The sequence below is a fragment of the Brettanomyces nanus genome, chromosome 4 (genome assembly GCF_011074865.1).
Source record: "Brettanomyces nanus chromosome 4, complete sequence".
In the NCBI taxonomy this organism is placed as follows: domain Eukaryota; kingdom Fungi; phylum Ascomycota; class Pichiomycetes; order Pichiales; family Pichiaceae; genus Brettanomyces; species Brettanomyces nanus.
In genome coordinates this window covers 1,018,713-1,044,795 of record NC_052377.1, presented here as the reverse complement: position 1 = coordinate 1,044,795, position 26,083 = coordinate 1,018,713, and the positions used below count along the sequence as shown (strand labels likewise).

The 26,083-nt window shown below is 40.6% G+C and overlaps 18 protein-coding genes across 18 annotated transcripts; 11 read left to right on the top strand and 7 right to left on the bottom strand.

Moving 5' to 3' along the window:
* Positions 1-517: 517 nt before the first annotated feature.
* Positions 518-2,197, top strand: FOA43_003718 (uncharacterized protein; the record flags this gene model as incomplete). The annotated part of the gene is made up of 1 exon (XM_038923969.1): positions 518-2,197. The coding sequence occupies one exon, from the start codon at positions 518-520 to the stop codon at positions 2,195-2,197; it is 1,680 nt and encodes a 559-aa protein (XP_038779897.1).
* Positions 2,198-2,229: 32 nt separating this feature from the next.
* Positions 2,230-3,273, bottom strand: FOA43_003717 (uncharacterized protein; the record flags this gene model as incomplete). The annotated part of the gene is made up of 1 exon (XM_038923968.1): positions 2,230-3,273. One exon carries the CDS (start codon positions 3,271-3,273, stop codon positions 2,230-2,232), a length of 1,044 nt encoding a protein of 347 aa, XP_038779896.1.
* A 153-nt stretch (positions 3,274-3,426) lies between these two features.
* FOA43_003716 (uncharacterized protein) lies at positions 3,427-4,323 on the top strand (the record flags this gene model as incomplete). The annotated part of the gene is made up of 1 exon (XM_038923967.1): positions 3,427-4,323. The coding sequence occupies one exon, from the start codon at positions 3,427-3,429 to the stop codon at positions 4,321-4,323; it is 897 nt and encodes a 298-aa protein (XP_038779895.1).
* A 271-nt stretch (positions 4,324-4,594) lies between these two features.
* On the top strand, positions 4,595-5,608 carry FOA43_003715 (uncharacterized protein; the record flags this gene model as incomplete). Its single annotated transcript, XM_038923966.1, has 1 exon — positions 4,595-5,608. The coding sequence occupies one exon, from the start codon at positions 4,595-4,597 to the stop codon at positions 5,606-5,608; it is 1,014 nt and encodes a 337-aa protein (XP_038779894.1).
* A 173-nt stretch (positions 5,609-5,781) lies between these two features.
* Positions 5,782-8,091, top strand: FOA43_003714 (uncharacterized protein; the record flags this gene model as incomplete). Its single annotated transcript, XM_038923965.1, has 1 exon — positions 5,782-8,091. The coding sequence occupies one exon, from the start codon at positions 5,782-5,784 to the stop codon at positions 8,089-8,091; it is 2,310 nt and encodes a 769-aa protein (XP_038779893.1).
* Positions 8,092-8,418: 327 nt separating this feature from the next.
* Positions 8,419-9,323, top strand: VTC1 (vacuolar transporter chaperone; the record flags this gene model as incomplete). The annotated part of the gene is made up of 2 exons (XM_038923964.1): positions 8,419-8,424; positions 8,892-9,323. The coding sequence occupies 2 exons, from the start codon at positions 8,419-8,421 to the stop codon at positions 9,321-9,323; spliced, it is 438 nt and encodes a 145-aa protein (XP_038779892.1).
* A 357-nt stretch (positions 9,324-9,680) lies between these two features.
* On the top strand, positions 9,681-10,325 carry RPS24A (ribosomal protein S24A; the record flags this gene model as incomplete). Its single annotated transcript, XM_038923963.1, has 2 exons — positions 9,681-9,683; positions 9,921-10,325. 2 exons carry the CDS (start codon positions 9,681-9,683, stop codon positions 10,323-10,325), a joined length of 408 nt encoding a protein of 135 aa, XP_038779891.1.
* A 101-nt stretch (positions 10,326-10,426) lies between these two features.
* On the bottom strand, positions 10,427-11,599 carry CDC12 (Cell division control protein 12; the record flags this gene model as incomplete). Its single annotated transcript, XM_038923962.1, has 1 exon — positions 10,427-11,599. The coding sequence occupies one exon, from the start codon at positions 11,597-11,599 to the stop codon at positions 10,427-10,429; it is 1,173 nt and encodes a 390-aa protein (XP_038779890.1).
* Positions 11,600-12,038: 439 nt separating this feature from the next.
* Positions 12,039-13,124, top strand: FOA43_003710 (uncharacterized protein; the record flags this gene model as incomplete). The annotated part of the gene is made up of 1 exon (XM_038923961.1): positions 12,039-13,124. The coding sequence occupies one exon, from the start codon at positions 12,039-12,041 to the stop codon at positions 13,122-13,124; it is 1,086 nt and encodes a 361-aa protein (XP_038779889.1).
* A 158-nt stretch (positions 13,125-13,282) lies between these two features.
* Positions 13,283-15,982, top strand: FOA43_003709 (uncharacterized protein; the record flags this gene model as incomplete). Its single annotated transcript, XM_038923960.1, has 1 exon — positions 13,283-15,982. One exon carries the CDS (start codon positions 13,283-13,285, stop codon positions 15,980-15,982), a length of 2,700 nt encoding a protein of 899 aa, XP_038779888.1.
* Positions 15,983-16,030: 48 nt separating this feature from the next.
* On the bottom strand, positions 16,031-16,546 carry FOA43_003708 (uncharacterized protein; the record flags this gene model as incomplete). The annotated part of the gene is made up of 1 exon (XM_038923959.1): positions 16,031-16,546. The coding sequence occupies one exon, from the start codon at positions 16,544-16,546 to the stop codon at positions 16,031-16,033; it is 516 nt and encodes a 171-aa protein (XP_038779887.1).
* Positions 16,547-17,545: 999 nt separating this feature from the next.
* INO1 (Myo-inositol-1-phosphate synthase) lies at positions 17,546-19,126 on the top strand (the record flags this gene model as incomplete). Its single annotated transcript, XM_038923958.1, has 1 exon — positions 17,546-19,126. The coding sequence occupies one exon, from the start codon at positions 17,546-17,548 to the stop codon at positions 19,124-19,126; it is 1,581 nt and encodes a 526-aa protein (XP_038779886.1).
* Positions 19,127-19,196: 70 nt separating this feature from the next.
* FOA43_003706 (uncharacterized protein) lies at positions 19,197-19,517 on the bottom strand (the record flags this gene model as incomplete). Its single annotated transcript, XM_038923957.1, has 2 exons — positions 19,197-19,431; positions 19,486-19,517. The coding sequence occupies 2 exons, from the start codon at positions 19,515-19,517 to the stop codon at positions 19,197-19,199; spliced, it is 267 nt and encodes an 88-aa protein (XP_038779885.1).
* Positions 19,518-19,765: 248 nt separating this feature from the next.
* VMA3 (H(+)-transporting V0 sector ATPase subunit c) lies at positions 19,766-20,248 on the bottom strand (the record flags this gene model as incomplete). The annotated part of the gene is made up of 1 exon (XM_038923956.1): positions 19,766-20,248. One exon carries the CDS (start codon positions 20,246-20,248, stop codon positions 19,766-19,768), a length of 483 nt encoding a protein of 160 aa, XP_038779884.1.
* Positions 20,249-20,827: 579 nt separating this feature from the next.
* SNU13 (RNA binding protein snu13) lies at positions 20,828-21,049 on the top strand (the record flags this gene model as incomplete). The annotated part of the gene is made up of 1 exon (XM_038923955.1): positions 20,828-21,049. One exon carries the CDS (start codon positions 20,828-20,830, stop codon positions 21,047-21,049), a length of 222 nt encoding a protein of 73 aa, XP_038779883.1.
* Positions 21,050-21,121: 72 nt separating this feature from the next.
* FOA43_003703 (uncharacterized protein) lies at positions 21,122-21,778 on the bottom strand (the record flags this gene model as incomplete). The annotated part of the gene is made up of 2 exons (XM_038923954.1): positions 21,122-21,621; positions 21,775-21,778. 2 exons carry the CDS (start codon positions 21,776-21,778, stop codon positions 21,122-21,124), a joined length of 504 nt encoding a protein of 167 aa, XP_038779882.1.
* Positions 21,779-22,080: 302 nt separating this feature from the next.
* Positions 22,081-22,413, top strand: FPR1 (FK506 binding protein proline rotamase rapamycin-binding protein; the record flags this gene model as incomplete). Its single annotated transcript, XM_038923953.1, has 1 exon — positions 22,081-22,413. One exon carries the CDS (start codon positions 22,081-22,083, stop codon positions 22,411-22,413), a length of 333 nt encoding a protein of 110 aa, XP_038779881.1.
* Positions 22,414-22,421: 8 nt separating this feature from the next.
* Positions 22,422-26,081, bottom strand: FOA43_003701 (uncharacterized protein; the record flags this gene model as incomplete). The annotated part of the gene is made up of 1 exon (XM_038923952.1): positions 22,422-26,081. The coding sequence occupies one exon, from the start codon at positions 26,079-26,081 to the stop codon at positions 22,422-22,424; it is 3,660 nt and encodes a 1,219-aa protein (XP_038779880.1).
* Positions 26,082-26,083: the final 2 nt, after the last annotated feature.

The following is a 26,083-nucleotide window of genomic DNA, read 5'->3' as shown; positions in this document are numbered from 1 at the left end:
TACCAACCTCTAGACCCAAAGCACCCACGAAAGATATCGAACGAGAAACATCTGTGCACCGAAAACATGACCCTTTTCTCTCATCTAAATTTCGGCTTTTCGCTCCTCCGGGGTCAGGTAATGATTCCTATACTAATTTCCTCTTTAGTCATCGCCAGGAAGATTCGCAGAAAGGTTATTCCGAGATGCCCTCAGGTGAGTTCTATTGCTTTTCAATAATAAAACTATCTTCGGATAAGATTCTACCATTGAAGTCACCTGCTCATAGTCAATAATCACTGGGTAACTTTTACCATCTTCTCTTCCTGTTTACCCCATCCACCCTTCTTGGAATGGGAATCATATAGCATATTTTTTTTCCACCCATCTTTCTTTATTTCTTTTTCAGATTCACTTTATGGTATAAGTAATGTTTTTCCCTAGGCTCTACAGTGGGATATGGTATTGTTCAAACTTCTTACTTTCCATATACAATCACTGCCTCTCCTTCTGTGTCTCATTTTATTGATAGAAGCTTATGTCCTATTCCATGCAGAGCTTTTTAAAAAGGATTCTGACTGATTCGGGATATTCTCGGAGTCGCAAATGCAATGCCAAGCTTTCAAACAGCAAAACATCCTTCGACTCGGATGACGATAATTTGGGAATAACATCTCATTCAACGCTTTTCTCAGCCAATTCTGATAACTGCACTTTGTCTTCGTTTGATCAGGCTGACCCTGAAAATGCTTTGTGTTTATCGGTCGATGGTTTGCGTGATCGAGCCGGTAGCGTCAGATCGACAACTCATTCAACGTCGAGTAACTTGAAGAACAGCCGCACTATCATCGATAATGAAAATTACTCTGTTTCTGTTGATCTCTTGGATAAGGTGACATACTTAGATGTCAGAACATCCTTACCAACTCCAATCCGGGGAACTTTAGTTCTAAAGGTTAAAAAGGCCATCCGAATTCATGAAATTCAGCTTTTCCTCGAAGGTAACGTCTTGATCCATTACTTTTATAAGTCGCGGGCATTGGTTCAAAGTCATCAAATGGAGGAGAAGCAGTTTCTTTGCGAACGCAGATGCTGGACTTACGAAAGTTCATCCTCTCCATACATATCAGGTGATTTTAGCAGTGCTGACATCGATACCGATCACTTCTCTAAGGGAACTTATAACTTCTCTTTCCAATACTTTGTTGATAGCAGCCTTCCGGAGTCCATAAAAAATGTCTTTGGGTCAATCTACTATGTTCTTCATGCCAAAGTAATATTTCCTAAAAGGAAGTATCATCCTCGCCATAGAACGAAGGAAGCAACGTTACCTATGGAATTTATTCAGTGTGCTTTAGATCCTGTGAGGAGAAATTCGAGAGGTGCTTTAAGTAGTGAGTTTGTCTCTACTGCAAATTGGAGAAATTTACTCCTTTACAAGGTTTCTGTTTCTTACCCCAGACCATTGGCCATAGAAAGCCATATAAGCGTCTCTATTAAAGTTCTCCCGATCATTAGAAGGTGCTATAAAATACGAAGCATTCGTGTTTCTTTAGTTCAGACTATGGAATACAACGTTGACAGCAAAAACAACCAATATTTCAACGACCTCGTACAAACCGAGGAGATACCTCTACAAATAATTAACATCATGGATAATCAAGATCCATCCACCCTGACGCCTTATGTGAAGCAGTTGGATGTTCCATTAGAAAAAGTGTACATTAGAAATACTGATGAGGACAGATTCGTGGTTTGTCCTTCAACAAATTCCGTGGAAAGCGAGCTTTGCCATTTCAAAGTAGGCCACAAGATTAATGTTGAGATAACTGTTCAGGAGGTTCCCATGCCTTGGGATTACGAAAAGAACGTCCATCAAAATGATGCTGAAGAGGCAGAAGTATCATCTGTTGCTAAATCAAGACGACATCTAACTGCAGAACAAGAAGAAGATGAATCCCTTCGAGCCACAGCCAAAATTATAGAGGAAGGTAATATTGAAAGCCTGCGATATAGAAAAGTGCAGCTTCAAATGAGTGCGGATGTTCAGATTCTCAAGTCTGAAAGTAAGGATGGTAATATGCCACCACCCGCTTACTCCAAATCCGGTGCTGATGAGGCTGAAATAGAGACTACTAAAGGATATGCAATGCCCCCCGCTTACGAAGAAGCTTTAGAACAAGTCGCCATGCTCGTCATGCCCCCTGTATACTCATAATTTTATGATAATGATAATATTAGAAAAGGTAACTAAACAGCGCTCCACGAATTCAGGTAGAAACGAGTACGATGATTTTCGTCATCCGTGGCAGGATGCTCGGCATTGTCACCTCCACTAACGGCCTCTACAGTTCTATAAGCGTCTTTGATGCTGAAGATCTGATCATTCTGCGGAGCGTACACGTCGACGCCTTCGACTCTACCACCACCGGCCTCGAGCACACTTTGCCACGTAGACTTATAGCAGTGTTCGTCGACTAATTCGAGCTTCTCGTCATATATAAGAACGTCACATAGAGATTTGATATCCGATAAACTCAAGTCCACAGTAGTGACACCAGAACCGGCAATAAATTTACTAATCTCGGTGATCGTTGGCAATTGACAGCCCAATCCAGACAAAATATCTGCAGGATAACTGTACTGTTTTCTTCCGTTAAAGATTATACCTTTCTTCTTAAAACAGCGAGGATAAGTCTTTGAGGCGACGAATTTCCAAACAATAATCAATAACGAATCAATAAAATCTGTATCTAATTCTGAGTCTGTAAACCAAGGGCCTCCCGTCACCTCTATGGAGGGGGTCAAGTGATAAAGCATATATATTTTCCTCTGTGGATGCTTGACAGACTTGACAGATTTAATGTAAGACTGTGACTCTAAAGCTTTTAGGCAACGCAAAACGACATGCTGATGTAAGTTTGTTTTCGCCTTAAGTGTCTTGGTCCAAATTCCTTCTCTATCTGCTGCTGCAATGTAAGAATATATCATAGCTTCGTCATTGGACATAGTATTCACCTTCTGTGCCTCTTGCTCCGAAATAGGAGCAAACATTAACCCCTTCTCTTTAGAATCTCTTTGCGAAGATTCCAAAATTTTCAATAGACCCTTGTTTAAAAGTTCCTGAGCATTGGACATCAACTCTTTGATAGATCCCAGATGCATCATCTCCATAAGGTCGCTTTGAGTGTACGAGGACCTTCCATCAGAAGTCATCATTTGATGCATGGATTTGGCAATTTCTGACACATCTGAAATGGACGGCACGGTCTTTGTGATGATAGGAGATGACATGGTAGACAAACCAAGAGGAAAAAATGAACACTTGAATGAAAGCGATAATCAAATCAATCTTTTGAAATTTTAATTTTACTTCTACTTCGCACTGCCCGAAAACAGTTCAACCTAATAGCGCTAACATTACAACGGCTGGCATATCTCATCAGTATGGATTCGGATTCTAATAATGATGAAGAGAAGCAGGAGAGTAAGGTGATGACATCAAAGTTTTTCAAGAGACGTATAAGGAATTTCAAGGAAACGACAAATGATGATGATGATGATGATGATCAGGGGAGTAACGAGACTGAAGATATCGACCAGAGTGACAGTGACGATCTAGAGATACAAACACTTCCGATAAGGCGAAAGAGCCCATTTCGAGGCAAGAAAGTAAGGCCACCTGAAGCGGGTGAGTTAGAATACACAACAGGGAGTTATAATCAATCAGCTACGGGAATACCAGAAGCATCATTAGTAAAAGAGCTTAAAGAGCGACGATATAGAAAGCAAACGAAGGAATTTGAAGCTGCAAAAGAAGAAGAACGCCAAGAAGATTATGATTCTGATTTCAGAAGGAACAAGCAGAATGAGAAGGATTCTAATGACGACGAAGATTCAGAAATGGAGGTGGATAGAGATGAAAAATTGAGCGATGGTCGACTAGCATTGTCCACGAATGAGGAGAAGGTACAGAAACTAATTAAGAGGAAAGAGATAGAAGAGGCCCTATTTGAACTAGAAGAAGAATCTACTAGTGATAGCGAGAAGAATGAGGGAGTCAGCAGTGGCAGTGATAGTGTACTAAAGGAAGTATTTGAGAGCGTAGCACCAAAGCATTTTTTAAAAAAGGACATCATCGATTCTTTGGAGGCTAAATATCCAATGCCTAGGTTGAAAAAAGTGCCTCCACTTGAGATATGTCTGCAGCAAATGCAAAAGCGGTTACAAAACTTGCAGCAGATTCAAAAGTTAAATAGGAAGAAAAAGGAACAGATTGATACACAACTACACGGACTCAGAGCAGAGGAAGGAAAGCTTGCTCAGAAGCTGCAGAAACAATGAACCGAGTGGAAATGACATTCAAAATAGTTAGAGACCGCGATGCATGAAACTGCCAAATCCGGTAATTATTTCAAGTGCGCTTAATGTGAACAATTTTTTTTTAATTGTAGATTTGTTTCTTTTTACCCCGTTCTGCTCTCTCGTTGGACAATTTTCAGTGGGAAGCTGAAGCAAAACATTCGGCATTGAGTCATTGAAAATATATATATATCGAGAAGGTTTGAAAAATAGCGAATTACATCCTATTGGTTTTCTCTTCACCCCAATCATCATGAGTTTTACCTACGTTGCCAGAAGATCATTTTCCACAACTATGTCAATGGCTTCCTCGGAGCTATCAGCCATCAGACATCTAGTGTCTATATCAGATCTAAGTACTCCAGAGCTAAGATCGCTTGTCAGCAGAGCCGCATATCACAAGAAACTCATAAAGTCCGGTAAGGCATCAACGTCTTTACCCTTGCAGGGAAAGACTATTGCACTTCTTTTCACCAAGAGATCCACTAGGACTAGGATTTCCACCGAAGGTGCTGCTGCATACTTTGGAGCCCATGCCATGTTCTTAGGAAAAGACGACATCCAACTCGGCGTCAACGAGTGTCTGTATGACACCACCAAAGTGATCTCATCCATGACCTCGTGCATATTTGCCAGAGTCAACAAACATTCAGACATCCAGGAACTCTGCAGATACTCGTCTGTTCCAATCGTCAATGCTTTGTGTGACACATATCATCCTTTGCAGGCCATCTGTGATATGCTAACTATTAAGGAAACCTTTGGTAATACTAAAGGCCTTAAATTGGCTTGGATTGGTGATGCAAACAATGTCATCAATGATTTAGCCATTGCCGCTTTGAGAATGGGAATTAGTGTCTCCGTTGCCACTCCTCAAGACGTAAATATTTCTGAACATGTGCAGAAAGTTGCTGAGGAGGTGTCTGAAGAGACCCATGCTCATATAGAATTGACTCATGACCCTAAGATTGCAGCTGCTAATGCCGACATAATCGTTACCGATACGTTTGTATCTATGGGAGAAGAAGCTCAAACTAAAAGGAAGCTTGCTAAGTTTCAGGATTTTCAGATTACCTCTAGTTTGGGATCAATTGCAGCTCCAGGTTGGAAATTTATGCATTGCTTGCCAAGACACAAATTTGAAGTGACCGATGACGTTTTCTATGGGAAACATTCCATTGTGTTCCCAGAAGCTGAAAATAGATTATATGCTGCCATTGCTGTCATAGAAGCTCTCGTAGTGAACAAGGGAAAGTTCATCGAGTAATCGAATAGATGTAATGTATATAGTGAAATAAAAATACTCCATCGTGGATGGCTTATTTTGTTTATATTATTTATTATTTCGTGGTTCATGTTTTTCTCTGGGTCAACATCGTTGGTTTTTTTTGTAGAGGTATTTTCTCCTTCGTCATCGATTTGTATCTCCTTATTATCGTCATGCCTCAACAAAATCCAGTAGTATTGGCAAAGGTGTCCGAACTCCTTAAAACAGAAGATGATCTTGCCAAGGTGGAAGCACTCACGCGCAACTTACGCAAAGAGAAATCCACCATTGATTCACAGATCAAGATTGAAGAAGAGCGTGGTATGGACAGTGTGCAACGAATGATCAATCAGATGCAAGCGGCAAATAAGCACTTAAAGGAATTAGGGTATAGTGTTCAAAAATTGGACGATTTACAAAAGGATTCAACGTCCAATAGCGAGGTGTCTGCCGTTTTCGATCGGGCTGCAACTGCTTTGAAGAATTTAACCGATGTCGAGGAGATCTACAATGGATTTAAGACACTTGAAGAGAAGATGAACCTAATTGAGGCACTTATGGCCATCGAGTTGCCGGAAGGTAGCGACTATTATTCAGAGACTTCTAGTGGTGATAACCTTTTAATTATACATTACGAGCTAACAGCTCTTCGAGATTTCAGAGATAAGATCATTGCTTTGGGCATGAGGTCTTCCCCTGATGTGCAACAGGCTGTGGACAAATCATTTGACCGTTTAGATAAGTTGATTGACAACTTTGATTATATGTTGAGCCTGGTTGTGGATGGGTTTATTGATATCATTGGATGCGAAAATTATGGGCTGGTCATTAAACTCGTCAAGATCATCCAGTATGAAGCTAACGAGGATTTAAAGTTTCAGTTGCTGGATAAGATTATGAATATGAAACAAGAGAATGAAGTGGTTCCCAACACTTCGCTGAATGTGAAACGGTCCGAACCTCGTAGATATATGGAGAAGTTTGAGAATGACTTCCAAAGTACAATCAATGCATCGTTCAAAAACTTGGCCGAGGATAGCGAGTATGGTCAGATGTTAAAATTACTTGACGAAAACTACTATGATACCTTGGGAGTTTACTCCGATGCTGTGGAAAAATGCTTTCCCTCAGAATGGCACTTCTTTGACAAGATATTGAGCTGGAACCAATCAAGTTTGCGAAAGATATTCCTCAAAATGTTGGAGGATCAGTCTGTAGCAAACAGTGTTATCGTTCAGATACTCAACTTTGAGTATGAAAATAAAAAGAAGTTGAAGGAGATTTTTCACATCTCCAAAGAACAGTTGAAGATAGTGGGAATAATTACCGACGCAAAGAAGGATGAGCTACTTGAGTCGTGTTTGAAGTTCAACAACAGTAAGACAGACGAGTGGATCAAAAACTCGTTGAAGTCTTCCATAACGTTGTTCCAGACTAGAACCAAGGAGCCTCCCGATTCTAAAGATGAGAAATTGGGCATCGAGTCTGCTCAGATGGTTGTGGAGATCCTCCGTTCGAACATTCATGCCTTGGCAGAATTGGGTGATTCTAAAGTGATGTTGAAGTATCTTGATTTCTTTGCCTCCAAAATTATGAAATACTACTATGATCTTTGGAACCATGCACTGGACGATGAGGTAAAGAAGTGGACATTACCGGAAAACGGAAAGGAAGACGACAAGAAAGAAATTGATCCCACTATAGGATATATGCCGCGGTATATTACGGTATTAGCAAATGATTGCGTGAAATTAGTGGATGCATTAGACTCACAATTCGGTGAGGTTAAAAAACTTGTGCATGCAAGTTTCCATGAGCAGGTAGATGAAATTGCAGGAAGGGCCAGTGGATATGCTATTGACCTTGGCATTGATTGCTTGAAGAAGTTGAACGGCTTCATTGTTGTGGAATACCAGCCCTTCTTGAGCGAGGTATTCTCAAAGCAATGGTATAAATCATCAAGTATGATTGAATTATCACTACAGATCGTTGATGAATCATATATGGGACCATTACAAGAATTCTTACAACAAGAGTTATACATATCATTGTTTGAGATCGTGTTTGATCAATATCTACTATCATATTTAAATGCTCTCTTCTTGAAACATTCAATCAGGGAAGACAAATTTGCAGATAGAATTGAAAGAGACGGCAATTTGATACAACAGACATTCTCCAATTATGATACGGCGGGTATAATTGGAGATCAGCTGTACATATTGGATATTTTGATCAACATATCTACTTGCGACCATGAAGACGAATTTATTGAGCAATGGAAATCGGCAGTGGAAGTATTTAACGATTTACCGATAGACTTCCTACAGATTATACTTGACAATAAGGGTATACGCGATTCCAAGGAGAATAGTGTTTTAGAAAGATGTCTGGCGATATCCAAGCAGTTTGCTGTGGCTAATGGCGATAACCAAGCGCCAACCTTCATGTCTGACTTTCATTTTCATTCCGCTAGAAAATAGGTGTATAGAAGTTTAAAAAGAGGTCACGATTGCAAGGGTGAGTACTAGAAATGAGTCTCGCTGGTTGAGATCCACTTTGACTGTAAGGACTCCGTCGTCATCTTGATTCCAGTAGGCCCCAAATGAAGAGTTGACAGAAAAGGATGACTTTCCCTGTGCTTGTGCGATAATCTTATGTACCGTTATGATGTATTTGAATCTTGATGACTTTTTAGACAATGACTCGAGTATCGAAGATATGAGGTCTTTGCAAGAGAATGAGGACTGAACTGCAAGTTTATCCTCTACGAGTCGCTGGAGCTCGGATTGAGAGATGGGCTAGAAAGAATGTTAGTATAGAAGTGCAAAAGCAATGTAAGCAACTTAAGACGTACCAATTTAGATGAATTGTGCTCATCTAGGGAGACAGTGAGATCTGCAGCCATAGTTAGACGGAAGTGTAGCTTATGCGAAGAATGCGGAAAGATTGAGTTAAGACACGATTGGGTAATCCCAGATAAAGAACGAGTCGATCGACGCAAGATAATGAATGATTATAGATGAGGTTTGTCAAAGGCTTCATGTAGCGTGGAGAGACGCTGGAAGAAGCAGACAGAAGGTCAATAAAAATTATTCCGAATTAAAGTACATTAATATCCTACCCGCTTGTTCACCCCGATAGTCGGTCCTTCCCAAGAAGAAAATTGAATCGTCTAGGAAGCCACCCACGTGTGCAAGTAGATAGCTATTTTTCTGAGGTGCGGCGTGAGACAGGAATGAAAAAGAAATAGAAGAGGTAGAGGTTATTTTGTTCTGTTTAGTGCGAACTTGCTTGTCAACTTAACCGTCGGTTAGTTCGAAATTCTACAGATTACATTAGTAGCATGTCTGCCGCACCTTTACTTCAGAGAGCTCCAGGTAAGAGAATCGCCCTCCCTACTAGAGTGGAGCCTAAAGTGTTCTTCGCCAATGAAAGAACGTTCCTTTCTTGGTTGAACTTTACCGTTATATTGGGCTCATTGGCCGTTGGTTTGTTAAATTTTGGTGATAAGATTGGAAGAATATCTGCTGCATTATTCAATTTAATCGCTATGGGTACCATGATATATGCCTTGATAACTTACCACTGGAGAGCAAATGCCATAAGAAGAAGAGGATCTGGTCCTTACGATGATAGGTTCGGTCCAACCATGTTATGTTTCTTCTTGTTAATAGCTGTCATCGTCAACTTTACCCTTAGGATTCGTGCTTAAGGGATCTAGGGCTCACCAGCTGTATATCTACATCCATTCTTTATAATATATAAACATCCTTGATTGGATGGACTTGATCTTGGACTGTAGTATGGCTCTTGCAGATGCTGCTGCCCTTTTACATCTTTGCACCGTTTGTGACTGTAGATCACTCCTCACACCTTCCGGTGGAAAAAATGCCTGGATCTTTGCATCATTTTATAAAATTTTTTTCCGCATGGCCCGCGCGAGGGACAACTTGAGGTGAAGAAAACTTTGAAGGTTAATGCTAAACTTTTCACGTTTGAAATATTTCAATACCGCATTTATACCTTTAACTTATCTTCATAGTTATTGTCACCTGGGTATATATACAAGATGGTATGTTGCAGAAATGAAACGGAGAAGAGAGGTTGAACCGAATGGATAAATTATTTGATGAAGCGTTCAAAAGGCGGTCAAAGAATCAATGGAACCAATGAAACCACAGGAAGATCGTTGCAACGTACATCAATCAATATTTGTCAACAAGGCGAGTTATCAAAAGCTATCCTTCGGTTCGCCCCTTGAACTTATTTTCAATCCCATTCGTAATTTACTTTTACTAACACTCCTTAGTCGGACGCAATCACTATCAGAACCAGAAAGGTTTTGTCTAACCCATTATTGAAGAGAAGACAATTCGTCATCGATGTCATTCATCCTAGTAAGGCCAACGTCTCCAAGGCTGAATTGACTGAGAAGTTGGCTGAGTTGTACAAGGCCGAAAAAGACTGTGTCTCGGTTTTCGGTTTCAGAACTTGTTACGGTGGAGGTAAATCTACCGGTTTCGGTTTGATCTATAACAGCGTTGCTGACGCCAAGAAGTTTGAGCCTCGTTACAGATTGGTCAGATCCAATCTTGCTGAAAAGATCGAGAAGGCTTCTAGACAACAGAGAAAGCAGAAGAAGAATAGAGGCAAGAAGGTCTTTGGTACCGAGAGAAGACACGCTGCCAAGAAGGCTAAGAGAGCTCAGGATTAAACATACTAATTCTGTCTTGCTCATTTTTACTTTGTGTATTTAATTAATCTATACACTTACAAGATTAACTTTAGTAGAAGGTCCAATTTAATAAAATAAAGCTAGTTATGTGCCTTTGCTTGCTTCAACACTTTCACTTCTTCTTCCAATTTCTTCATATCACTCTGCAAGTTGGCCAAATCATGGTTAAGTCTGTTCTTCTCCGTATGTATATTCTGTTTCCACTGTTTGAATCTCTGGTCTTCGTTTCTCAATTGTTCGGCAAAGTATCTTTTGAGTCTTTTTTCTTCTTCGACAAATTCTGGGTTGTCAATAAATCTCTCTGCAGACTTTCTCTTGCTGCTTGTGTCCTTAGAGTCATCTGTATTCACCTCTCCATTCATCTTCAGCCTTCTGTAAGTTTCGAAATGAATTTCTTGCGTAGATACGATAAGATCCAACATGTTTGTTCTAAGCAGTAAGCTTCTCAACTTGCGGAAGTCACAATGCTGGTCATTTTCCACCTCGACAAATCCCCATGGATATCTTCTACCTTTCACCATCTTTCCATCAACTTCAAAATCTTCCTCAGAGCCAATCACAGCAAAGGGCATCGATTCAATCAATTGTTTGGCATGCTCTGCAGCAGCTTGATCATCTGCTTCGATGGGAGGAGAATAGATTCTAATGTTTTGTGCCTCGATGATGGCTCTTATTCTTTTCTTGAATTCCAACATCTCATTTGGTGTTAACGTATCAGCCTTGGCAATAACCGGAATCAGGTTGGCCCTGGTACCGATCTTTTTCATGGCTTCAATGTCTAACGGTTTCAATGTGTGACCAGTAGGTCTGATAAAGTAAAGACAGGCATGAACCCTCAAATCCTTAATTAAGGATCTTTGAGGCTGCGATTCCTGTTTCATGTAAGATTCGTGTTGCGCATCGATAAACTCGACAATGGGCTGCCACGCGTTCTTATTGTTGACGTTATCACCGAAACCCGGCGTATCGATAATATTTAATCTCAGTTTGAAGTTCTTCTCCTCCAACTCGGCTCTGACGATGTTGATTTCCACCGTTTTCTTGACCGGCTTGTTGAATCTGTTACGATTGTCCTGGTGAGGTGCCAAGACTGTTTGGAACAATGTGTTGATAAATGTTGTTTTACCTAGGCCAGATTCTCCAGCTAGCATAATGGTGAATGCTGCTCCTTCCTTTGATACAATTTTGTATCTCTGGTTAGGCAAGTTGGTAATGCCGATTGGTTCCGCATTGATAGTAGCTGGCTGCGACATAATTTAGCGATGGATTGTATCACAAGAGAAAAAGCGTGTGTGCCTTAAGGAGCGAGTCCCAAAGAGCCTTTTTGTTTTCGCGTTTCGAGAATGAGAAAAATTTTGTGTCGCATCTTTGCACCAAGTACATTAACACTAGAATACCCGATAACGGCTATTCCTGCCAGTGGACTTGGCTTAGCGAGAGAATGGTTATCGTATTGGTATCCCAGACCTGTTCAGGGAATTTTTGGCCCATTTCTTGCTATGAAGACTTCGCTGTTCATATATTGCTTCTCGGACTTCTTCCTCTTCCTATTGGTATCCAAATCGGGTAGCTGCTGAAAAATCTTTAAATCTCGCAGCCACAACGAGGAAAAAAAACGGATATCGAGATGACTCTATTTGGGATCTCCAAAGTAGATCGATCTCCTTGGACTCTTTCTTAGGTATTCCAGGCATGGGGAAAGCACTTAGTACATTCATCAAGGCTTTACTAATAGAACCCCCTAGTCTCTCTTTGGACGATTTTGCTAGAGCCCTCAGACTAATTTTCGATGGCGAGGCCAACGATATAGAGACTGCCTCTTTTCTTACAGCCATTCGGCTGAGGAAGATCGACTTCGACTCCGAGTTCATCGCCACTGCTGTCGAAACCATTTTGGAGTACTCTGATACCATTGATGCATCTTCTGTTGCAAGAGAAGGTTATATTGACATTGTTGGCACTGGTGGTGACTCGCAGAATACCTTCAATGTCTCCACATCTGCTGCCATTGTCGGTGCAGGGATGGGATTGAAAGTATGCAAACATGGAGGTAAAGCATCAACGTCCACTTCAGGTTCCGGTGATCTCATGTCCGAGTTGGGGGTCAAATTAATGAAGGTAAATGCTGAAACTACTCCTATCATTGTTGGAGATTCGAATTTATGTTTTCTATTTGCCCCTGCTTTTCACCACGGAATGGGGAAAGTGGTCAATGTGAGGAAGAATTTGGGAATCCCAACTATTTTCAACATTCTTGGCCCTCTTTTGAACCCAATTCCGCTCAAGGCTCGAATTTTGGGTGTCTACACTGAGACTTTGGGAGAAACTTACTGCAAAGCCGCTATCAAATCCGACAAGAAGAAAGGCCGGGTTCCAGCAAACACTATGGTGGTGTACGGAGAGATCGGATTAGACGAGATTTCTCCTATTGGAAAGACCAAAGTATGGAAGTACAATAAAACAAACGATTCTATAGACACTTTCACGATTTCTCCAGAAGATTTTGGTTTACCGGAGCATTCTTTGGACTTGGTGCGATCTGGACTTGCTGTTGAAAATGCCAGGGTTCTCAAAGACATCTTGAGTAATAAAGTCGACACCTTACCTGGGCATAATCCTCTCGTTGACTACATATTACTGAATGCTTCAGCACTTGCTGTGGTGGGAGGACTTACAAATGATTGGAAACAAGGTGTCAAACTTGCCAGCGATGCAATTATTTCTGGGGCTGCTCTTAGGGCCTTGGACACATTTGTTGCAAGTGTTGATCGCTTGTAGTAAGCTGGGTTTCTCTCTTCTTGTTACCTTCAATTTTTTTTTTTTTTTTTTTTAGATACGCGTTTAGCGCGCGCGTTTAGACCGTTTATTATCAAGTAAACACAACTTCATATTGGTAGCCGTATCATTTCTGTAACGATCTTTCTTTTTCTTTGTCAATGTTCAGATCCCACAAGCAGCTTATACGAACACCAACAGAGAAGCGAGGTCCTCGTCGAACCGAGTTCACTCCTGTTGGTGCTACTGGGGACGATAACTCGCAGCTAGTTCCGTCTGCTGCAGTAAGGACGAATGTTAACAATGGATCACCCATGAACAGGAATTTCTCTGCTGACAATCTCACAGACAATACCAGTTCCTCATTTTCTGCCCTTCTTGATAGTCCAGCGAGACCATTAATACATAAGGGTACAGATATATTCCCTATAGATAGCTCAGATGAGGAGGAGAATAATAGCACGAGCACTTTTCATGGTAGACGAGATCTTGTTGGCAGCAAAACAACACTCGTTAAGAAGCAAGCAGACGAAGTACAGAAGCTTCGAACAGATAATTTTAACTTGAGAGTGGAATTGATCAGTCTTAAGAAAGGATTGCAAATTCTACCCAAGGATAAGAAGCATTTAATTGATGAAAATATGATTCTTAACCAGAAGGTTATTCAGCTACAGAGGATGGTTGGAGAATATCATGATAGGGAGGATTCTGCACCTGTAGATCACTCTGAATCTATTAGGAAAAGTAATGAAGCCAAGATAGAAGAATATGAGAATAGACTGGCAGGCATTCGTGAAGAAGTGGAAGAGGTACGTAGAGAAAGAGATAACTCTGAAACAATGCGGCAAGAATTGCAAGATGAAGTTTCTAGTTTGAAGTTGCAAGTGGCTGAGTTGCACGAGGAGCTTAGTAAACGGCCTAGATTTGATGAAGCCGATGCTAAAGACGACAAGATTCTTGAATTACAAACGGATTTAGATCATTCGGAATCTGAGGCTGATAAATTAAGAAGAGAAAACGATGCATTGAACGATCGCATGAAAGATTTGGAAATCAAGGTTTCAGACGACACGTGGAAGGATGATATGACCAGACTGGAAAACCGTGACAAGCTTTTACAGAAGGAGAACAACAGATTGCATGAACGCATCAAGGCTCTGAAAACAGGCAAGGAGAAAACCACAGATTTGATGAAGGGAGAGATCGATAATGTGTATGACAAAGCTAACAAATTTCAAGGGGAGAAAGCTGAGCTAGTTGAAAAGCTCCGCAGTATGGAAGATCTGTTAGCAGATGCGCATAAAAGATACAGTGACGACTACGTGGAGGACATAGAGGCGGATAGAAAAGATCTCTACAACAACCTTCTTTCTCTCAACGAGAAGTACAAAAAGCTCAGTGAGGAATCGCAAAGGAAAGATCAACAGATGAAAAAATTGAAGGAATTGAAGAGCCATGACTCAAATATCAGCGAGGAGTTACAGCTGCAGTTGAAAGAAGAAAGAAGAAAGTTCTCGGAGAAGCAAGATCAGTTGTTGGACGAAATCTCACAGTTGAAAGAAGAGAGGTCTGATCTTGTCAGAGACTACCAGTCGATTCAGATTGAATTGGAGTCGATGAAAACCGACAGAAGAGTGGACCCCGAGCAGTTTGATAAGCTTGAGTCTGATTTCTTGAAGGTTTCATCGCAGTTGAAGGTGCAAGGTCAAGAGTATGAATTATTAGAGGATCAGCTTGATATCAAAGAGGATGAATTGCAAAAGTTACGCATTGAATTGGTTTCTGGCTATGACAAGAAAGAGGTTATCCGTTTACAGAAGATAATTGACAGCGACAAAGAAGAGAGATTAAAGCTTCTGCGTGAAAAAGAGAGATTGGTAGACGAAAACTTAAGTCTTTCAGAGCAAGTGACTACATTGAAAAATGTTAAGGACAGACTGAAAACGAGAATGGTGTCCACAACAGACGCAGAAGATAAATTAGATGAACTTAGAAAGAAGAACAGTAAAGTGCTGAAAGATTCTCGTGCGCAGAGCGAGAGGCTGCAGCATATTCAGGCAGAGTTAGATAAGATATCTGAGGAGAAGGTGGAGCTTCTCGAATCGCTGACGAAATTGGGAAAGACGTTGCAGAAGACGATGGACAAAAACAATCAGTTAAGTGAACAATTAAGATCAATTCATAACGCGACTTCGACTAGTAAGCAGGACTTGCAAGCCAAGCTCGCAGAAAAAAATGCTGCGAACAAGAAGCTAGTTGATGAGTACAACAGTATGAAGAATGAATTGCTAGACCGACTGGAATCTTCTCGTGATGAAAAGAAGCAATTAGAGTCGAAGATAAACGAGTTGAAAGAGCAGATCGAGAGACACAAAGTGAAGGAAGATATTCTTCTCCAAGATCAAGAGAAAGTAAAGGCACAAGCAAGCCAAAAGATTCAATATCCACCTACTCCAAAGACACCGAATCATGCCATGGAAGAATCGTCAACTGTGGATGCACTAGAAGCACGACTAGAACTTCTTGGAGCGCAGAGAAAGTTGTATCGCATAAAACTTCAAGACATGAAAGATGCTAACGGAGACTTAAAATTCGCCAACGGGTACCTAACTAAGGAATTGAAAAGTAAGGATAGATTGATTGAGAAGAATGTCACTCTATTGCAGGCTTCCTCGATGGGTCTTGTGACACCCGAATCATCACCTCGCATCACCAGAAAGAGTCAGCGTACTTTCGAGGGATGCGCATTAGCAGTGCTAGCAGGGATAAGACTTCAGCACAGATTAGAAGAGTTGAAGAGGAAGAAGAACAGAGAAAGACAGGCCAAAGCACAGATCATTCAGCAGCAGAAGTACATTTAAGTCCCCATGTATACCCTTTATTAATATTACTCTATTGTACAGTTGTTTTCATTTGGAGAACTTCCTATCATGCGTTTTCGTCCTGCTGTCTATGACAGTGAGTCGCTCTTTAAAGTCACGTGTCATTAGTTGTAGTTGCTCCAATTTGTCTATCTCCAAGTTTATGCAATTGCATTCGCTGATGAGTTTGCGAGCATCGTGAATATCCCTGTTAATCTGCGAAAGTTCAAGTTGTCGCTGTTTCTTGGTATAGTCGACATTCTGAGTCACTGCATCAGAGAGACCTGTTACGTGGTCTTGAATCTTATACATAAGGTAATCAAATGTAAGGGCAAGTCTTCGGACCTCAAGTGGGTCATCATCGGAATTGTTATTGGAGGTATCAAAACCGTTATCTTCATTAGCATCGTTTGTAGTAGTTGGTACAGAAGTATGGTCATTGGAGTCAGTAGAACTAGCATAATCATGACGGTCTAGAATCACATAATTCGTAAGCGATGATTCACCAATTGTGGAATTACTCGTCCCCAGTGTCGCCTGGGAGCTCTGGTCGTCGGTTGACATGTTGAATATCTGTTATCGGCTGATTAATTTTGTTTTATCCTTCTACGAAAAAGACGTCTTTAATTGAGGCTTGATTTATATTTCGGGCAGTGCTCTGCGACATGCGCTCATGTAACATAGAATATCAGGTATTGATGGAGTTCGGAGGGGTATGGAGTGATAGACGCTTATGAAGACTGAGAGAACGGATTGGAGTTCGCCGCTTATTGAGATGTGAAAATGGCTATAGGGAATATATGTATTATGAGAGTGGTCAGTTAAGGTGTTTTCATTTCTGTTGTTCTTTCATGTTAGTGCTCTGTCCACAATCAAGAAAAGCTAAGCCACGTTAGAACACAGTGAATTTTCACTCTCTTTATTGAATAACACACAGCAAGACCATACTCGGTATGATTTCGGCTTCGGACACCGGTAGTAAGGAACACGTAAACACTTAAATTGCAATTGACTGTTATGCCTGCCGACTCCGGCTACCCCATAGACAGCTTTTAAACCTACAAATTGTTGAATATCATGTGAAAAGAATAAAATTACAGTACCGTTTTTCACCGTAACGAATATACAATGGGTGATTTTACAAATCAGGTAATGATTACGCTGATTGCTCCAAATCGAGTGCATGAATAGGATGCAAAATAATGGCTACAGAGTCAAAAAAGGAAATATACGCCCAGTTTCCTGTTACTACGTCCCGGCACAAGTGACTACCCCGCTGCAAAAAGGAAAAAAACAAATGCACGGTGAAAAAAGCGAGAATTGAATAGTGGCCAGTTACAGGCTTGCGTTTTCGGCGAAGAAGCCGAGGTATAGGCTATGAGTTGGGTGTGGTTGCAAATTAATTAGACCGGAGGACATCAGGGAAAAATGTAGGGAGTTCAACAAACACTTACACTTAACTAAAGGGAGTAACCTAAGGGTATAAATAAGGCCAAGTAGTTCCCAGTTCAATTTCAAAATTCGAGGTAATATTGTGTAGATATTCATCGATACAGCTCAAAAATGACTATTGAATACATCCCAAAAGTTAAAGTTTCCACTAAAAAAGCCAAGTATACTAATACTGCTTTGATTACAAAATACGCTTATCAAAATTCTCTTGTTGAGAAAGAAGCTGACGGTACCTACAACGTTAAGCCTTTTACCGAAGACTATGAATTTAAGGTTGACTTGAAAATCCCTAAAGTTGGTGTTTTGCTCGTCGGCTTGGGTGGCAACAACGGTACCACTTTTACAGCAGCTGTTCTTGCTAACCATAATAAAGTTGTCTTCAAAACCAAAAGAGGTCCACTTGCAGCCAATTATTTGGGTTCTGTGACTCAAAGTGCTACCATTAAATTAGGTATCGACTCCAAAGGTAATGATGTTTATGCACCATTCAATTCATTGCTACCTTTAGTTAATCCTAACGATTTTGTTGTTTCCGGTTGGGATATTAGTGCAACAAATCTGGGTGAGGCTATGGAGAGATCACAGGTTTTGGAGCATGATTTGCAGGTTCAATTGAAGCCGGAAATGGAGAAGATTCAACCTTTATCTTCTATCTACTATCCAGATTTTATTGCTGCCAATCAGAATGAAAGAGCAGACAACTGCTTCAACAGAGATGGAGCACAGGGAGACATTTCTACCAAAAATAAATGGAGTCACGTAGAGCATATTAGAGGGGATATTAGAAAGTTCAAGAAAGACAACGATTTAAATAAAGTTATTGTTTTGTGGACTGCCAACACCGAGAGGTTCTCCGAATTGATTGATGGTGTTAACGATACTGCCGATAACTTGATTAAGGCAGTACACGACGACCATCCTGAGGTTTCTCCAAGCACTATCTTCGCAGTGGCTTCCATCTTGGAAAAAGTGCCATATATTAATGCATCCCCTCAGAACACTTTCGTTCCTGGTGCCATCGAATTGGCCAAAAAGTACGACGTGTTCATTGGAGGAGATGATTTGAAGACCGGTCAGACCAAATTTAAGTCTGTGTTGGCTCAGTTTTTGGTTGATGCAGGTATTAAACCTGTTTCTATTGCCTCCTACAACCATTTGGGTAACAACGATGGCTACAACTTGTCGTCCCCCAAACAGTTCAGGTCTAAAGAGATTACTAAGTCTTCTGTTGTGGATGATGTTATTGAATCAAATGAGATTCTATACAATAAGAAGAAAAATGAGAAAATCGACCATTGTATTGTAATCAAGTACATGCATGCAGTCGGAGATGATAAGGTGGCTATGGATGAGTATTACTCCGAATTAATGCTTGGTGGACATAACAGGATATCTGTCCACAACGTCTGCGAAGACTCGTTATTGGCAGCACCTATTATCCTTGATTTGTTGGTGATGACCGAGTTTCTTTCGAGAGTTGGTTACAGAAAGGAAGACACTCAAGGAGATTTTGAGAGCTTCTATCCAATTCTCAACTTTTTAAGTTACTGGTTAAAGGCTCCTTTAACCAGGGAAGGCCACCAGGTTATCAACAGTTTGAACAAGCAACGCCTGGGAGTTGATAACTTGATGAGAATGTTAATTGGTCTAGAGCCATTGAACGAGCTGAGATTCGAGGAGAGGCTTAAATAAGTAGTAAGATTACTTAATTAATTAATTATTTGATTTGATTTCAGTGAATCTATACATACATATATATTGTTTAGTGTTGATCAAACACCTCTATACATTCTATTACAGTTTTAAGGTTCTCGATGACATTATTAGCAGCCACTCGAATTACTTTATCTGAGGAACCTTCAAATAGAATATTTAGCACATTTGCTTTGCTCGAAAATGTGACATTGAGTTCATCAGGCTTAAGTATAGGATCGGGACTAAGAGAGTTTCTGGCTATAGTTGACTGAGATTCATTCTGGAAGGGTATACTGAATTCACTAGAGGTGACGTTAGTAGAGTGGATTTAGTTAGCACTTCTGAAGCTCACTTACAGTTTATATGTTAAGGTTGATTGATCAAACATATTGGAAAGATATTGTAGGTAGAGAAGATGAAGATAAGAATGGAAAGGTGAATAGATGAAAATAAAAGGCCGAGAACATTTTTTTGAAGAAAAAAAAGACCCCACCTACTCAAAACAGGCGATCTACAAATGGACAACGTGGAAACGTGCATTAACACCGGCTAGCTAAGAAAGAATACAAAAAGTTATAACTGAAATGCATGGAGTAGTTTAACCTTATTCTTAAACGTTCTTGAGTAACTTTAAAATTAACAGACAACATCCTGTGTGGCTCTAGAGTTCATCAACAAGGCGACAATCAAACCATACAAGCCCAACACTTCAGCGAAAATCAAAATCAAAATCATACCGACGAATAATCTTGGCTGTTGGGCAGTACCTCTGACACCTGCATCACCGACAATACCAATGGCGAAACCAGCAGCCAAACCAGACAAACCAACGGCCAATCCAGCACCTAACTGAATGAAACCAGTATATAGAGCCTGCTCTTGTTTCAAAGACGAGGAAATCAACACAGACACCACCAATCCATAAATGGCAATAATACCAGCCATAATGACTGGCACAGTGTTCTTAATCATCAAATCCGGTCTCAAGACACAAGTAGCACAGATACCGATACCTGACTTGGCAGTACCGTAAGCAGCACCGAAGCAGGTAAAGATGATTGCGGAGGCGCATCCTAAGGAGCCAAAGAATGGAGCGTAGACGGGACAAAGATCAGACATTGTAATTTGCTTTTGCTTAAAGAACGAATTGACCGAGGTTTCAGTAAGAATAATAGATGGAGGAAAAGAACACCACCAAGAAACAAAAATATACTATCTATCGGCTGAAGTCTCGATGTGCTATTCTGGGCGGTAGGTAGATTCTGCGTGGTGGAGAATTTGCTGCGGCTGGTTGCTTGAGTTCAAAGTTTTCTCTTTCCCTAGGGGCTCGTAACCTCAAGGGACGATCGACTGCAATTATAGTAAATCTGGGACGCCGCAGAGAAGGTTTTTTTCCTTTTTAGGTTTTTTTTTTTTTTTTTTTTTCACATTAAAAATTTTCAGAAATCTTTACCAGTCTTTTGTATCTCTTGTTTCTTCAGAAGGCGAGCTTTTGCAAGGAACCTTTGAATAGAAAACAATCAAAAAACATGTCATCCACTTCTACTCCTAACCCAAAGGCATTCCCGCTTGCTGATTCAGCTCTTTCGCAGCAGATCCTCGACTTGGTCCAACAAGCACAAAGTTTAAGACAGTTGAAAAAAAGGTGCCAACGAAACCACAAAGACTTTGAACAGAGGTATCTCCGAGTTCATTATCATGGCTGCTGACACTGAGCCTATTGAGATTTTGCTACATCTTCCTCTACTTTGCGAGGACAAGAATGTTCCATACGTTTTTGTTCCTTCAAAGACTGCTTTGGGTAGAGCCTGTGGTGTTTCGAGACCCGTCATTGCTTGTTCTATTACGACCAATGACGCTTCTTCTATCAAGAGCCAAGTCTACGCGGTCAAGGACAAGATTGAGACTTTGTTGATTTGATTTGAGCTGTATGATAATTTAGTTTAAAGAAAAAAATAATTAATAATATAAGGTTACCTACGATAGACATGTTTATATTTGACTGCAGAGTATGTCAACTATTTTATTTACGTCTGTAGAAGATCCGATCTGTGAGCATTCTACGCCGTTAACGAAGACAGTTGGAGTCACATGGACTCCACATGTCCTTTGGTATTTGGTGAAATATTTGAGATCTGCTGTCACCTTATTACCGGAGTTATGGGGCTTGCCGTCTGCGGAAGGCTTGATCTCCACCAAATCCCATAGTGTAGCTGCATCAATAGAGTCAAGGTTATCTGTAGCTAGTTTGATCAATTTTTCATAAACCTGCTTTCTCGAAGTTTCATAGAGCTCAGTATCGTAGAACTCTTCAATGTGATTGAACAAGACCGTGGAGAAATGCCAGTACTTGTCTGGATAAGCCTGGGCTACGGCCAATGCAACCTCGTGAGAAGCACCCGAGTTCAGATGATGCCAAGGCTGAACGACATTGATGAAGGTAAAGTCAAAGCTTTGGGAAGATTTCCTGGCTTTCAGAATTGGAATCAATTCTATATTCACTTTGTTAAACAATTTGGCAGAGAACGGGCAGTTATAATCGAGGAACAACTCTACAGAGATGCCTGATTGAGCGGGAACAGTAGACGAACAAAGAGCATCGAAATGATAAGTGTGCGACTTATAATATCGTGGGTGTATATTACCCATCAGTGTAAAAATACGGGACTTAATGATTATAAACTTGAATGAGTGTATCGTCTTTTAGGCGAGGTAAGATTGATGGTCGCACATTCAGCCTCACCGGCCGAGAATCCTTTAATAGAAGCGCCCCCCTCCATTTCGGGGCTGCATCGCCGGAGTTTTCCGCGCCCGCGAGGGGCTTCGGGACAATTCACTTGGTCAAGTTAAAGAAAAAGCTTTCAATGGGATGAAATCAGATAAACTTTACTCTCTTGTTTCGCCTACTAACAGATCTTTTTTTTACTCATTGAATCTCTAGTCTCTTAATTATGTCTTCAGAGCTAAAAATTGAAGTGATCGCCCCTGGGGACGGCAAAACTTTCCCTCAAACAGGCGACTTAGTCACTGTCCACTACACGGGTACTTTAGAGAACGGCAAGAAGTTCGACTCTTCCAGAGACAGACACAAACCTTTCCAGTTCAGACTCGGCCTCGGTATGGTGATCGCTGGTTGGGATCAAGGTTTTGCCAAAATGTCTCTTGGTGAAAAGGCCATCTTAACTATTCCTGGTCATATGGCTTACGGTGACAGAGGATTTCCTGGTTTAATTCCTCCTAATGCTACCTTGATCTTTGACGTTGAGATGTTGAAGATTAACTAATTGGTTATTTAGTTCAATAAATAGTTTTTGTTCACATAGAACATTCCCTCTTTGGAGTGGTCGATCTTATCCGTCACCACAAGCTGGTTCATATACACCTTGTAATGAAGATCGTATACTTTGAATTCCGGTAGCCGTAACAGCTTTTTGTTCTTGAATTCGTCCACCACCTTATATCTGAACTTGAAAATTTCTTTAACAAAGGGTAGTACCGAAAAGGCCTGCTGGTTCTTGTAATTCAAGTTCACGAAGCACTCACTGGTAGCTAAAGATGAACTGAATTGAAATATCTTGGATGTCGGATTCTCTAAAATGTAATCTACCTCGATGACACTGTCCATCTCTTTAATATCCACCAACATTCTTGGATCCAAATGTGGTAGAGAACCTTTCCATATCACTGTTTGGTACTGGTGAACAAGCTGTAAAGGTGAAAACTCCAAGTTTGTATTATGGTCTTCATAATTGAACGATAGAACTATTTCCACCTGGATTGATCGTTTCAAGAATCCCGTTTCGCAGTAAGATCTAAACCAGAAAGGCAATTTGGTGAATTCCGAGTCATTTTCCGTCAATTCAAGTTCATCTGGTAAACTCTTCGATTCAATTAGCTCAGCTTTTGCATTGGATGACAAGCATTTGATCTCAAACTTGAAATGTTTCAATGAGATCGGAAGAAATGATACGTTTCTTACCAGTGCAGCACATTTCCATACCCTATCATGAACAGGAATCACAGAAGTCTCGTTCACATCAAATATAGAAGGAATTACAGAGCTCAAGCTGGGATTAATGGTGAACTGCAATTTGAATATCTCCAAGATCGGGATCTCAACAACTTTCATCGTTTCCACCGTTGTATCATCCCCATTCTTCATCAGGTATTTAAACTTAAAAGTCACCTTAACCTTTTGGCGATGATTGCTAATCACTCCTGCCTGCTCTGATTGAATATCAACAATGGTCGGAAGATCCGTTATTAGTGGTAGATGGATCAGTGCAAAGTTCTCATTCACAACACCAACATTGAATTCATCATTCTGTGTTCTTTCCTTCCACTCAGTTGTCATATCTTCATCCCCAACCAAGGCATTCATTTCATATTGCAACTTATATGATTCCACATCCTTATTATGTACATGAATTTTAATTGGGAACACTTGACCGCTGTAGGCAAACTCGGCATAGTCAAATTTGATTTCCACCTTAGGCTGACGTGGCGTCACTTCAAACGCAAACGACGGCTCTTTCACATTCATAAGAATGCCTTCATATGCCTTATTGAGTTTGTCATTGGCTCTCTGATACCACCTTGCCAAAGATCGTCTACTGGGCTTGGAAAAATTTAAACTGTTTCGAAAATCAAATTCTAGTGTCTTCACAGTAGCATGAATGGATTCAATCCGAAATTTGCCAATCTTACCAGGGCAAATCGAGAACTGAAGCACCTTAGTCTTTTGGTCACCACCGAAAACCATATTGGTAGTAAACGTCAAACAAGATTGCACCTTGTTATCACTGTCAAATATATTGAATACCTTGGAGTCCGCATTGGTATCATGCTTCACACGAATCTCTCTAAAAGAATCATTAAACCGTATAGTAATATCTTCCACTATTGCATGATCTATAAGCGAATTCACCTTTGTGTTAAGAACAACCTGAAATTCAAGTTTGGAATTAAGTAACAAGCTTTGTGACTTGATCACCACATAACTATCAAAAACATCCTCCTTGAAGAACAGCTGCTCTTCACTTTCTTCCTGGTCAAACACAAACTTTTCATTCTCTATCAGGACTTTCAATGGAGTTATGAATTTCTCTGGCAACACGGCCAATCGTAAATAGTAGACTTGCGCATCCTGGTAATCTCTTATTTTAACGGAACATTGGAAAAGGCGAAAGATGATTACCGAAATAATACGTAGCCAACGCTCATCCTTATAAACGGAAATGGAAACCATATAGTTGTTGATAGCCATACTATAATTGTGGTCTTTATAGTACTCTTCTCCCAGCAGGAAGTACGCAAATGACTCTGTTCTACTGAACTTTGTCTTTTTCGACCTTGAATAGAAGTCCAAACATTTGTTCAACATATTAATACACTGCTTTGAGTGGTTGAACTTTTTCTCTGCTTCCAACTCTAACGACAAGTATGTGTCTATAGCGGTCTGTTTAGCTGCCTGGGCCAATGAACGTCTCTTTTCCACCAAAAAGCATGCGTCCAAGCATAGATATCCCCCCTGAGGTAATGGACAAAAGCCCTTAATCGGTGTAGAGCCATTTCCAAACCATTTATTTTGAAGCACAGGTTGTAGAGCACGGTCTATAGGTATAATACCTTCAGGAGTGCCCTGTAATAGCTGTACAAACCATGAAAGCTGCGTAGCCAGCCACGAATATGTGGAATAACTTTCGGTCTGAGGCAACATGAGCCGAATATTCTGAATATGAATATCAAACTTTCTATACGCCATATTAGAGTCTCCTAGTATGAGGTATGATCTTGCAATATGCAATCCAGCCAAATCAAGCAAAACCCTACATTGATTCCATATTACCGGGTTAGTATCTAACTTGACGATTCTAATGGCATCAATCAACTTTTCGTAGCAATACTCCATAAACTTAGTACTGCTCTCAGTTATTCCACAAAACTCCTCAAAGATGGCAGTCTTCATAGACTGCCGAGCCAACCAGAACGACGAATTGTAATTCAAGTCCAAACTTGTTTGATTCTTCAACTTGGAAATCTGTGAATTATAAAAGTCAGATGTCCACGGTTTTATAAGGCGAATAATAGATTCCACAAAGATTCCAATATCTCTCGTATTAACTGACGAGATGAATAATAGCCCTGTTCTCTGTGGAAGTCGTGTGCATCGTCTAATCTTTTCGATACGAGTCTCCAAAACCGAACTTTCCACCTTTGTTTCCTCGCAAAGCAAGACTGATAAGAATCGGATACCTCTACCAGTAACATCTTTCTTTACACTATTGATATCATCAATCACTAGCTGATCAGCCTGCATATCCGACGTATCTGATTCCGTGATTCGCAACTCATGGACATCTACAAATACAGAAGGTATTACATCTCTGTATTTTTGAACCCATTCAAGTGGTAATATAGTGTTTGAATACGACGAGTCGGGATTGAACGGAGATAGAGGTGACAATAAACCGGCGATATCCTGTAGATCCTGCTGAGGAGACACTGAATCGGATTGAGATGCTCCTAGAACCGCTCCTCGAGGTAGCCGATACTGATTTGTGGCATATTTGATTCTGTAATATATCTGAGATGAGAATTCCTTTCCCTTATTCGTAGGGAGGTAGCTATCTTTAATGTTGTGCTTATCCAGAAGTGTAGCTATACTCGAGGCCAAAGGGCCTTGAGACAGGCGCAACTTTCTGTCGATTATGGTAACTTGACGATCTTCATAAAGAGACTTATGAAGAACACTTGATGGATCCTCAATTGAAGGTATTTTGATGACCGCATCGCACTCAATTGACTTGCGAGACCGTAGGTTTGACAGTTTCAGATCCGCAGTGCTTCCAACAGAGTCAACAGACTGAACTTTCTCCGTAGGAGAGACAAGTCCCTGAATAACGATGAAGGGTGCCAACAATGATGTAACCTCAGCAGGATATTTGTCCATGA